The sequence below is a fragment of the Akebia trifoliata genome, chromosome 12, assembly GCF_017979445.1.
Source record: "Akebia trifoliata isolate Shusen 1 chromosome 12, ASM1797944v1, whole genome shotgun sequence".
Taxonomy (NCBI): domain Eukaryota; kingdom Viridiplantae; phylum Streptophyta; class Magnoliopsida; order Ranunculales; family Lardizabalaceae; genus Akebia; species Akebia trifoliata.
The window spans coordinates 1955804-1968475 of NC_141386.1; the positions used below are offsets into that span (position 1 = coordinate 1955804).

General features: G+C 36.9%; 1 protein-coding gene across 1 annotated transcript; it reads left to right on the forward strand.

Moving 5' to 3' along the window:
* Window positions 1-3811: 3811 nt before the first annotated feature.
* On the forward strand, window positions 3812-7552 carry LOC147388544 (uncharacterized). Its single transcript, XM_086419829.1, has 2 exons — window positions 3812-6524; window positions 6803-7552. The coding sequence occupies exons 1-2, from the start codon at window positions 3899-3901 to the stop codon at window positions 7264-7266; spliced, it is 3090 nt and encodes a 1029-aa protein (XP_086275955.1). The 5' UTR covers window positions 3812-3898; the 3' UTR covers window positions 7267-7552.
* Window positions 7553-12672: the final 5120 nt, after the last annotated feature.

The window sequence follows — 12672 nt, forward strand, 5'->3', positions numbered from 1 at the left end:
TATTCTGATAATTTTTTATGCATTCTTGGTGCATTATGTTGGATTGCGTATTATGCAGGTATTTTGTTTATCAAAAAAAATTTCATATGTCCATTTTTAAGAGGAGATGCTGCCGAAATTTTTATAGAATTATAAATTTTTCTATAACTTTTTTAGAATTATAAATAATTTAAAATTAATACAATTATTTTTTTAAGTTTTTATATAATTTTATTATATTTATATATATTTAGTGTAATTATACATTTATAGGGGTATTCTGAGTGCACTATCAATCATAAGGGTATTCTGGTCATTTTACCCTAATACAATAGATTCTAAAAGCTATATCAAACAATAATTATCAGATTCTGGTAAACAGCACAACACTTTTACAAAGCTTTATCAAACAAACTTTACAGTGTTTCAGCTTCTGACAGCAGATTCTGATAGTAGAAGCTGACAATAGATTCAGGCAGCTGAATCAAACGAGGCTTAAGTTAGTCATTTTAAGCTTATTAGTAAAGTAAGTTTTGTTCAGGTAACAAACTTGATTAAGTAAGGGAGTTTTTGTAATAAATTTGCAACAGATAAATCTATCCGATAAAATTCTTTAAATAAAATAGAAATAACTCCATGATTTCCAATCAATAGTTATAAATCAAAGTGAAGGGGGGTTCAACCATGTCCAATTAGATTTGTTACAAAATTGAATTGGTCAATGAACCATTGATTTCTGTGAATGTTACATTTTTAAAGAAAATAAATGATAATGTTTTAGGAAAGAAATATACATATTTAAATAAATGTAAATAGGATCATCCAAGTATACAAAATTTTAATGAGTCGTGCTGGGGTGACACAGTTGTAGACATGAAATGTTCACAATGAACCTCAATACTACATTGTTTAAAGTCGCCACCATTCTTTTTTGGAAATGGGTGTGAATGGGCACCCGAATTGATTTTTTGAAAACCATTTTTTCCATGGCATTGTAGTGACTCTCATTTGTTGGAAATGGCAAGGTCTACCTAAGATCTAGGTAAGGAGGTCCGATTAGAGGATGGGGAAGGTGTTAGGCACCCCATCCTCTCCACCAAAGGTGGTTACCTTGCTTGGCCATTTTATTTTGTAAAAAATTCAAGAAAACAAATATTAAAATGCATGAGAATGTATGGTAAAAGTGGTGTGTGCATTAAGTGGAATATTCCCTTAACAAAGGGTTTTTTATTTTTAACATGACATTAGGGGCATTCTATGGAAAAGAATGACCCATGTAGCCACATTAAATTTATGAATATGAATGTAGGTTTGAACTTTTAGAGAGACTCCATGATGGAGTTCCCTTAAGGCCACAACCATGATGCATGTATGCATGGCTAGAAACTTAGTGTTTCACCCCATCAAGAGGGTGACACATTTCTTCATCATTGCCATGCATAGGTGAGTGTGTGCATTGTGTACAATATGATGCATGAGATTGAGGTGAAAAGGGCTTCAACCCCCATCCTTTCGATCGAACCTTAGTCCAATCTACCGGGGACGGGAGAGGGTATACATTACATCCTAAGGCTTTCTAAAAATAAAATAAAGAGAGGGTTAGAAGAAGAGAATGCAAACTTTGAAATAAGTAAACTACATCTTAAACCCTACCTTGTCCCTTGATGGTGAACTTGGACCTTGAAGAGTAGGCTTGAGAGATGAATGAGATGGTTAAGGGTTGAGTTGAAGTTTAGAAGATGAGAGAATGAGTAGGAATTTTTGTAGAGTTTTAGGTTGAGAGATGGGGGCTTGAGAGCATGAGTTGTTCATGGAAATTGAGGGTATTTATAGAGTTTTTGGAAGACTTTTGGGGATAAAGTGGTCCAACCCTAAAAATGAAGAAAATGGACATGAGATTTAGGTTATTTCTTTTTGAATTTTTCATTTGTATGGGGGTAAAGATGACATTTGTGAAGAAACCCTAAAAGCATGCTTTGATCCTTGGTTTTTTGGTAAATAGAGGTGAGAGAACAAAAGTACTTTTGGGAGGATGAATGGGGGAGTGACATGTGTAAAGGTGGAGTGGTAGGTAAAAAGTAGATCTTGGTTTATTTGTAAATAACTCATAAAGCAAGGGTGGAAGTGTAGTTTTGAAATGGACCAATGGGAAAACAAAAGCACATTTGGGAGGGTGAATAGGAGGATGACATGTGTAAAGGTGAAGTGATAGGTGAAAAGTAGACTTTGATTCATTTGTAAATAACTCATAAAGCAAGGGTAGAAGTATATTTTTGAAATGAACCAATGGGAGAACTCCATGTATGTACTTGAAGATTCCCACCTTTTGAGGGTATAATGGGAAGTCCTCTCACCTTTATGGATTATTACCAAAGACCAAATAACCTTTTTTGGTTTGACTAAACTTTTTGAGAAGGGCATTCTTGAGTTTTCACAAAGGAAAAGTTGACCCTCCAATTAGATGATGCATTGGGCATTGGGGGCTTATGAGGTATCAACATGTGTCATCTTATGAAGGGGTGAGAGGATGGACTTGGAGTGGGTTTGGTATTGGGCTTAGAGAATGGATTTTGTCTTGGGCTTAGGTTGGGCTAGAAAATGGATTTAGGTTATGGGTTTAGAATGGCATTGGGTTTTGGGCTTAGGTTGGGCTAGGTAATGGGTTTGAGTAATTGGGTTTAAGACTAAGAGAATGGGCTTGAATTTAGGTTAAAAGATGGACTTTGTTTTGGGCTTAGATTTGGTTGGGGAGTGGACTATGGTAAGGGTATGGGTAATGGATCGATTAATGAAAAATGAACACGAATTGGGAGTGGGTTAGGGACAAGGTTGAGCATGCAAATTATATGACATGATGCATGTATGCATGTATGCATGAAAATGATGTCAAGTAGCAATGTGGGTCCGTCGAAAATCTTGAGTTCTAAATCGGAATCAATTCGAGGAAATTTGGATCTTCCTATGGGTTCGTGCAAATTGGGGTGTCTACAACAGTATTTATTGTAATTCTCACAATTCTGACGTGAACATGCATACATCTACATGAATGGTTTTTACTTGTATTGCAAGGAAACACATCTATGGTTATGTGTACATCCCACATAAGACTTGTGAGAATCGCAGTAAATAGTTTTTGTCATTTCAGCATTTTTCAATTTTAATATAAATGTAAATTGTGGTTGAACTAGGATTTCACCTTGGTACGACCAAAATCGTTTCCTATCCAATTTCGCAAGTTTCTGAGTCGGAGATCAATTACTTCCGATTTTTTTTTCCATAAAGAGTTCCTTTGGTGGTAACACATTTAGGTTTCGAATCATGATTTCAGGTTTAAAATATTAAAGTTTGGGAAATAGGAGGCCGACACGACGTTTGAGACTGACCATCCAACGAATTAAATTCCTAATAACTCTGTACTAATTCATAAGAGACTTATGTTTCCTTTCCATCTCAACCGTATGTTTGATACACTATATCATTATTAATGTATCTCATCACTAATGAAAGGTTGAGATGAAGGATATTCTAGAATATATATTGATATTTAGAATATATTAATTAGGATATTCTAGATATATTTATATTAGATAATTTTTATATATCTTGATTGAGATAATATTTATAAATATCTTATTGGGATTTTTATAAAATTCATCAAGAATTCTTAATAAAATCATATTTCTATCGTCGGTCTTGAGTCTTTTATATGGACAGTCGTCCACCTTCAAGTGGCATCACCGTAATAAATTTATTTAATGTCGTTTTCATGGGTAGATTGAATTAAAAACCCAACCTTCACTCTAACAAGTTTGAAAATCAGCCGTGCTTTCCCATTTCTCTCCCGGCAAACACCATATCGTTTCTTCTCCTCTCTCACAAAAACAGAAACATAACGTGAACAACAACTTCAACTCCTCATATGTCGAAAATGCCCTCAACTTCCAGAGAAATCCCTCTCTTTCTCTTCTTCCAACTCCTTCTCTTCCTAGCGTTCCACGTAAACTCCCAAGCCCAAAACCATGAAGAAACGATTCTACTGAAACTAAAGCAAGAATGGGGCAATCAACCGTCGATCAACAAATATTGGGATTCATCATTAGGTGTGTCCCACTGCAACTGGACAGGTGTCATCTGTTCCGAAGGTTTCGTCACCGGCATCGTACTACCTGATATGAACATAACCAGCAAAATCCCACCGTCCATCTGCAATCTGAAAAACCTCATAAATCTAAATCTCACTTTCAACTATGTTCCTGGAGAATTTCCTACTGTTCTCTACAGCTGTTCGAAGCTCGAAACCCTAGATCTCTCTCAGAACTACTTCGTTGGCCGGATTCCTGACGATATCGACCGGATTTCGAATCTCCGTGAACTCAATCTCGGTGCGAACAACTTCTCCGGCGATATTCCTTCCTCGATTGGACGATTTCCGGCGTTGCAGAAGCTCTATCTTTTTCAGAATCAGTTTAACGGTTCGTTCCCGCCAGAAATCGGTAATCTCTCGAACCTCGAAGAACTTGGATTAGCTTTCAATAATTTTGTTCCGTCGAGGATTCCGTACGATTTCGGTAAATTAAAGAAACTGAAGTTTTTGTCGATGCGGGAATCGAATTTGTTTGGAGAAATTCCGGAAACGATCGGTGATTTGATAGATCTGGAACATTTGGATCTTGTTTCGAACAATTTGAGCGGGAAAATCCCTAGCAATCTGTTTCTGTTGAAAAATTTAACAAGTTTGCTTCTTTTTAGCAACAGATTGTCTGGAGAGATTCCTAGAACGGTCGAATGTTTGAATTTGGTCGATATTGATCTTTCCAATAACGATCTCACTGGATCGATACCAGAGGATTTCGGTAAATTCCACTATTTGAGGACTTTAAATTTGTTTTTTAATGAATTAAGCGGAGAAATTCCATCAAGGATTGGACGGATTCCATCGCTAACAGTAATTAAGCTGTTTAGGAACCATTTGACTGGTGTTCTTCCACCAGAATTAGGTTTTTATTCGAATCTTGAAGGTTTGGAGATATCCAACAACAATTTTTATGGAAATTTACCGAAGAATTTATGTGCCGGACGCAGTTTGGTTGGTTTGGTGGCTTTCTCGAACAATTTCAGTGAAGAATTGCCGAGGTCGATTGGAAGCTGTAATAGTTTGACAACGGTTCAGCTTCACAATAACAGATTTTCTGGTGAGATTCCTTCTGGATTCTGGTTATTGGAGAATCTAGAGACTGTAATTATAAGCGATAATTTGTTTACTGGCGAGCTTCCTCATAAGTTTACATGGAATTTATCTCGATTGGAGATGAGTAACAATCAGTTTTCTGGTAAAATTCCTTCCCAAATCAATGCTTCGAAGAATCTAATGGTCTTCATGGCTAGCAATAATCTGTTTTTGGGTGAGATTCCTTTAGAATTAACTGCTCTCTCTAGTCTTCTTACTCTTTTCCTCGATGGAAATCAACTTTCCGGTCAGATTCCGTCAGATATCTCTTGGAACTCCTTGACTACTCTTAATCTCAGTAGAAATCAACTCTCTGGTCAAATTCCACACTCCATTGGCTTACTTCCCGACCTCAACCAGCTTGACTTATCCGAAAACCAACTTTCAGGTGAAATTCCTTCTGAAATCGGCCACTTGAAGCTCACTTTCTTTAACATCTCTTCCAACAAACTCTCGGGTAAAATTCCATATGATCTTGAAAACATGGCATACAATACTAGTTTCTTGAACAACCCTGACCTTTGTGCTGATAATCCAAATATGAACCTCGCTTCTTGCATTTCGGAACCTCAAGATTCACAAAATCTATCTTCTCGACATCTCACCTTGATTGTTGTTCGTGCGGGAGCACTATTTCTTGTCACACACATATTTGCATTCTTTGTGATCAGAGATTACTGGAAGCAAGGAAGAGATCTTGTTACATGGAAGCTGACCTCATTTCAGAGGTTAGACTTCACAGAATCGAACATTTTGTCAAGTTTAACTGAGAATAATCTGATCGGAAGTAGTGGGTCAGGGAAGGTTTATCTTGTCCCCGTTCATCATTCGGACTACAATGTTGCCGTTAAAAAGATTTGGACTAAAGGGAAGGTAGTTCAAAAGCTTGAGAAGGAATTTCAAGCAGAGGTTGAGATTTTGGGGTCAATTCGACATTCCAACATTGTGAAATTACTATGTTGTATGACGAGCGAGAATTGTAAGCTTCTCGTTTACGAGTACATGGAGAATCGTAGTTTGGGTCAATGGCTTCATGTGAAAAGAAGACGTTCATCGATATCTAATTCGGATCGTGGTTCGGTTTTGGATTGGCCAAGAAGATGGCAAATTGCAGTTGGTGCTGCTCAGGGACTCTGCTATATGCACCACAGCTGCTCTCCTCCGATCATTCACCGCGATGTGAAGTCAAGTAATATATTGTTGGATTCCGAGTTCAAGGCGAGAATTGCAGATTTTGGGCTAGCCAGGATGTTGGCTACACCCGGTGAGCCTGATACAATGTCCGTCATCGCAGGCTCCTTTGGGTACATCGCACCAGGTGAGGATCATGGTTTCAAATCTTAGTTTTACTGACTCAGCTGATATTTTCTGAATATCATCCAAGTCAACTCGTTTATCTCAAGAGATTCTGTAGATGTGAAACACCATGACTATCTTTATCATTCATGGACAATACCGAGATAACTCGGGCAAGTCATCTTGGTCTCAGACGAGATTTAAAACCATGGTGTGGATAGTTTCTTGTACTTTTTCGCTATTTTTTTTTTCAAATTTATTTGGAAATGTTATAAGTCATGTTTGTATTGTGGGTTTCAGAGTACGTTTACACGACTAAAGTCAACGAGAAGACTGATGTTTATAGCTTCGGGGTGGTACTCTTGGAATTGGTAACTGGAAAGGAGGCCAACACTGGAGATGAACATACATGCCTTGCCGAGTGGGCTTGGCGTCACTTTCAAGAGGGCAATCCCATTGAAGATGCCCTTGACAACGAAGTCATGGAGCATTGTTACTTGGATGAAATGTGTGTAGTTTTCAAGTTGGGGCTCATTTGTACTGGCACATTGCCTTCCACTAGGCCTTCCATGAAGGAGGTATTGCAAATCCTACTTGAGCGCAGCCTTAAGCAAGACTATGAAGACAAGGACCCGACTGACTATGATGTCACTCCCCTGTTGTATACTACTAGTTACCTTTCTAGTTACATGGATAGTCAGCTTAAGAGAAGTTCAGATGAGGACGATGATCACGTTCATGATGGATTGGCACGTAATGTGTGAGGACTTTGTGGGCCCACACGTCTGACAAAAGACTTGGCATTGAATAGAGTAAAATGAAGGAACAGGATTTGTTTAGTTGACCTAAATCTACGAGGTGTTGTTCTAGTAGCCATTCTCCACATGTACACGTTGAAAATCAAGTTGCATATAGGAATTAGAGTATAATACAATATTCAAGTGAATAATATGTTGCTTCGAACAATGTTTTGAAGAAGAGAACCAGTTAAACTGGTCAGATTGATTTGTATTTATTAAAGATTTTAAGCTTATAAGGTTGAATCATAAACTATATTTTCTTTGCTTTTTTATAAATTGATTCACAAAAATGGGAAGTTCAACCCGTTTTACAAATTGGTTCTGTTTGAATCAAATTGGTTTTCTTACAAAATCTGACAGGACTGTTCATTATTGTTTGGGAAAATTAAAAAAAAAAAAGGGGGGTCAAAATCATAGTTAATTATCAATAAAATAATATATTATTTTAAAAAAAATTTGTTTGGAGAGAGTGAATTCGCAAAAACTTGCGTGACAACGAAGGAAATAGTTTTCTGCCCTTGTAACTTCCTGCAAGGAATCTAAATGAGAATTATATTTTTCAAGTACAGTATGAGTAATAATTTTGAGGGAATGTGCTTTCAACATTTTATTTTCAATTGGGATATCATTTGTGACACGTAACCCTATGCAGAGAGTGTATTTTTGGTTTCTTTCTTTTTTTTTTCTTAGTTGTTTTTCTTATCTTATTATTTAGAGGTTATCTCAGCCTCCCTTTCATCTTATCATTTATATTTATAAAAAATAATAATAATAATCCAATTCAAAGATTGTCTGCATGGTAGAAAACTTTTACTTTTTCAACTTTTATATATATATATATATATATATATATATATATATGGGAACGGTTCAACAGCCCCTTATAGTGCCCCAAATGGTGCCACGCATTTTTTGTAAATTACTTTTGATGGAGTTACAAGTTTTGGAGTAGGCTGATTTTTGTGAGGATGATCTCTACGGTGAAGAGATCATTCTCACCAAAAATCAGCTCATTTTGAAACTTCTAACCCAAGTTTACAAGTTGAAAATTGTGGACTATCCAATTTTTGTAAATCACTTTTGATGGGGTTAGAAGTTTTGGAATAGGCTGATTTTTGGTGAGGATGATCTCCTCATCATAGAGATCATCCCCACAAAAAATCAGCTCATTCCAAAGCTTGTAACCCATGTTTTGAAAAATGTGTGGCACCATAATGGGGCTGCTGAACCGCTCCCTATATATATATATATATATATATATATATATATATATATATATATATATATATATATATATATATATAGGGAGCGGTTCGGCAGCCCTAAAGTTTGCCAAGTTTGGTGCCAAACATTTTTTGTAAATCACTTTTGATAGGATTAGATGTTTTGGAATAGGCTGATTTTTTGTGAGGATGATCTCTATGGTGAAGAGATCATCCTCACAAAAAATCAGCTCATTTTGAAACTTCTAACCCTAGTTTATAAGTTGAAGAATCGTGGACCGTCCAATTTTTGTAAATCACTTTTAATGGGGTTAGAAGTTTTGGAATAGGCTGATTTTTGGTGAGGATGATCTCCTCATCATAGAGATCATTCTCACAAAAAATCAGCTCATTCCAAAGCTTCTAACTCATATTTTGAAAAATGTTTGGCACCAAACTTGGCAAACTGTAGGGCTGCTGAACCGTCCCCATATATATATATATATATATATGGGTCACGTTCAAGGGCCAACTTTTTAACAAACTTTTTGGCAAAACATGAGTTAGAAGTTTTGGAATGGGCTGATTTTTGGTGAGGATGATCTCTACGGTGAGGAGATCATCATCACCAAAATCAGCTCATTCCAAAACTTCTAATCCCATCAAAAACAGTTTACAAGAAATGGATGGTTCACGATTTTTCAACTTGTAAACATGGGTTAGAAGTTTTGGAATGGGCTGATTTTTTATGAGGATGATCTCCTCACCATAGAGATCATCCTCACCAAAAATCAGCCCATTCCAAAACTTCTAATCCATGTTTTGAAAAATGTTTTGCCAAAAAGTTAGCCATTGAACACTACCCTATATATATATAGGGTCCTGTTCAGCAACAAATATTTTGGCAAAACATTTTTCAAAACACGGGTTAAAGGTTTTGAAATGGACTGATATTTGGTGAGGATGATATCTACGATGAGGAGATCATCCTCACCAAAAATCAGCTCATTCCAAAACTTCTAGCCCCAGTTTACAAGTTGAAAAATCGTGGACCGTCCATTTTTTATAAATCATTTTTGACGGGGTTAGAAGTTTTGGAATGGGCTGATTTTTGGTGATGATGATCTCCTCACCGTAGAGATCATCCTCACTAAAAATCAGCCCATTTCAAAACCTCTAACCCATGTTTTGAAAAATGTTTTGCCAAAATGTTTGTTGCTGAACATTTCCCATATATATATATATATGGGAAATGTTCAGCACCCTTAAGTTTTACCACACACTTTAACAAACGTTTTTTGTCCTACATGGGGTTAGAAGTTTTGGAATGGGCTGATTTTTGGTGAGGATGATCTCTATGATTAGAAGATCATCCTCCCCAAAAATCAGCCCATTCCAAAATGTTTAGCCCCATGTTTACACATTGAAAAATCGTGGACCATCCATTTTTTGTAAACCATTTTTGATGGGGTTAGAAGTTTTGGAATAGGCTGATTTTTGATGAGGATGATCTCCTCACCGTAGAGATCATCCTCACCAAAAATCAGCCCATTCCAAAACTTCTAACCTTATCAAAAATGGTTTACAAAAAAAGGACGGTCCACGATTTTTCAACTTGTAAACATGGGGTTAAAATTTTTGGAATGGGCTGATTTTTGGTGAAGATGATCTTCTAATCATAAAGATCATCCTCACCAAAAATCAACTTATTCCAAAACTTCTAACTCATGTAGGACAAAACACGTTTGTTAAAGTGTAGGGTAAAGCTTAAGGTGTTGAACATTTCCCATATGGGTCCCGTTCAATGACCAACAGTTTGGCAAACACTTTTTCAAAACATGGGTTAGAGGTCTTGGAATGGGCTGATTTTTGGTGAGGATGATCACTACGGTGAGGAGATCATCCTCACCAAAAATCAACGCATTCCAAAACTTCTAGCCCCAGTTTACAAGTTGAAAAATTGTGAACCGTCCATTTTTTGTAAACCATTTTTGATGGGGTTAGAAGTTTTGGAATGGACTGATTTTTGGTGATGATGATCTCCTCACTGTAGAGATCATCCTCACCAAAAATCAGCCCATTCCAAGACCTCTAACCCATGTTTTGAAAAATGTGTTTGCCAAACTATTGGCCATTGAACACTATCCATCCCATATATATATATATATATATATATATATATATATATATATGGGTCCCGTTCAGCAACAAACATTTTGGCAAAACATTTTTCAAAACATGGGTTAGAGGTTTTGAAATAGGCTGATTTTTGGTGAGGATGATCTCTACGGTGAGGAGATCATCCTCACCAAAAATCAGTCCATTCCAAAACTTCTAGCCCCAATTTACGAGTTGAAAAATCGTGGACCATCCATTTTTTGTAAACCATTTTTGATGGGATTAAAAGTTTTGGAATGGGCTGATTTTTGGTGACGATGATCTCCTCACCATAGAGATCATCCTCACCAAAAATCAGCCCATTCCAAAACCTCTAACCCATGTTTTGAAAAATGTTTCGCCAAAATGTTTGTTACTGAACATTTCCCATAGATATATATAGGGTCCCGTTCAACAACAAACATTTTGGCAAAACATTTTTCAAAACATTAGTTAGAGGCTTTGGAATGGGCTGATTTTTGGTGAGGATGATCTCTATGGTGAGGAGATCATCCTCACCAAAAATCAGCCTATTCCAAAACTTCTAGCCCTAGTTTACAAGTTGAAAAATCATGGACTGTCCATTTTTTGTAAACCATTTTTGATGGGGTTAGAAATTTTGGAATGGGCTGATTTTTGGTGAGGATGATCTCCTCACTGTAGAGATCATCCTCACCAAAAATCAGCCCATTCCAAAACCTCTAACCCATGTTTTGAAAAATGTTTTGCCAAAATGTTTGTTGTTGAACGGGACCCTATATATATATGGGAAATGATCAGCAACAAACATTTTGGCAAAACATTTTTCAAAACATGGGTTAGAGGTTTTGGAATGGGTTGATTTTTGGTGAGGATGATCTCTACAGTAGGGAGATCATCCTTACCAAAAATCAGCCCATTCCAAAACTTCTAGCCCCATGTTTACAAGTTGAAAAATCGTGGACCGTCCATTTTTTGTAAACCATTTTTGATGGGTTAGAAGTTTTGGAATGGGTTGATTTTTGGTGATGATGATCTCCTCACCATAGAGATCATCCTCACCAAAAATCAGTCCATTCCAAAACCTCTAACCCATATTTTGAAAAATATTTTGCCAAAATGTTTGTTGGTGAACATTTTCCATATATATATATGGGAGGCGTTCAGCGCCACACAATTTAACAATCATTTTAACAAACAAAACTCCATCGTTGGATATAGAGCAATTGGACGGTCGAGATTGAACAAAACAACATCTGCGTTTAAGTTCTAAATTTATGAGGTTTTTATAGCGCCATCCCTCATTTTTATCGTAATTAGTGCCACCTCCCTGGCACAATTAAAACGCAGATGTTCTTGAGAACAGAGAGTTCTCATTCTCATTCTTTCTAACAGAACCTCACTCTCTCCTTCTCTCTTGCTCGAGCCCTCTCGTTGAAACCCTCAAACCTCACACACACACACACACTCTCTTTCTCGCTCTGTTGAAACCCTCGAGCTTCACTCTCGCTGAAACCCTCGAATGGCTGTTATATACTCTCTCTCTCTCTCTCTCTCTCTCTCTCTCTCTCTCGCTGAAACCCTCGAACCTAACTCTCATTCTCTCTCGCTGTGTGTTGAATGTGAATCAAAGAAAGACTAGGTGGATATGGTGCGTTCTTGACTCCCTTTCTTTCAAGGGTAAAAATGGAACAAATGTCTTGTAAAAATTTTGAAGGGTTGTTTGTAGTCTGTTGTGAAGCTTCAGCTCTTGAGGAAGAGCATTCAATATCAACCAAACCATTTGGAGAACCATTTCTTCCAATTGAACGTCACCCAACAAGAGCCTCTTCAATTGTTCTGGTCTTCTATATTTAAGAACCATTGTTGTTTAAGAGAGAGCGAAGGAGAGAGTGAGGTGAGAATGAGAACTCTCTGTTCTCATGTACATCTGCATTTTAATTGTGCCAGCGAGGTGGCACTAATTACGGTAAAAATGAGGGATGGCGCTGTAAAAAACTCAGAAATTCAGAACTTAAACGCAGATGTTGTT

Coding starts and splice junctions, on each gene's coding strand:
- LOC147388544 (XM_086419829.1), top strand. CDS start 3,899: ATGTCGAAAATGCCCTCAACTTCCAGAGAAATCCCTCTCTTTCTCTTC. Junction 6,525..6,802: donor CTTTGGGTACATCGCACCAG/GTGAGGATCATG, acceptor TGTGGGTTTCAG/AGTACGTTTACACGACTAAA.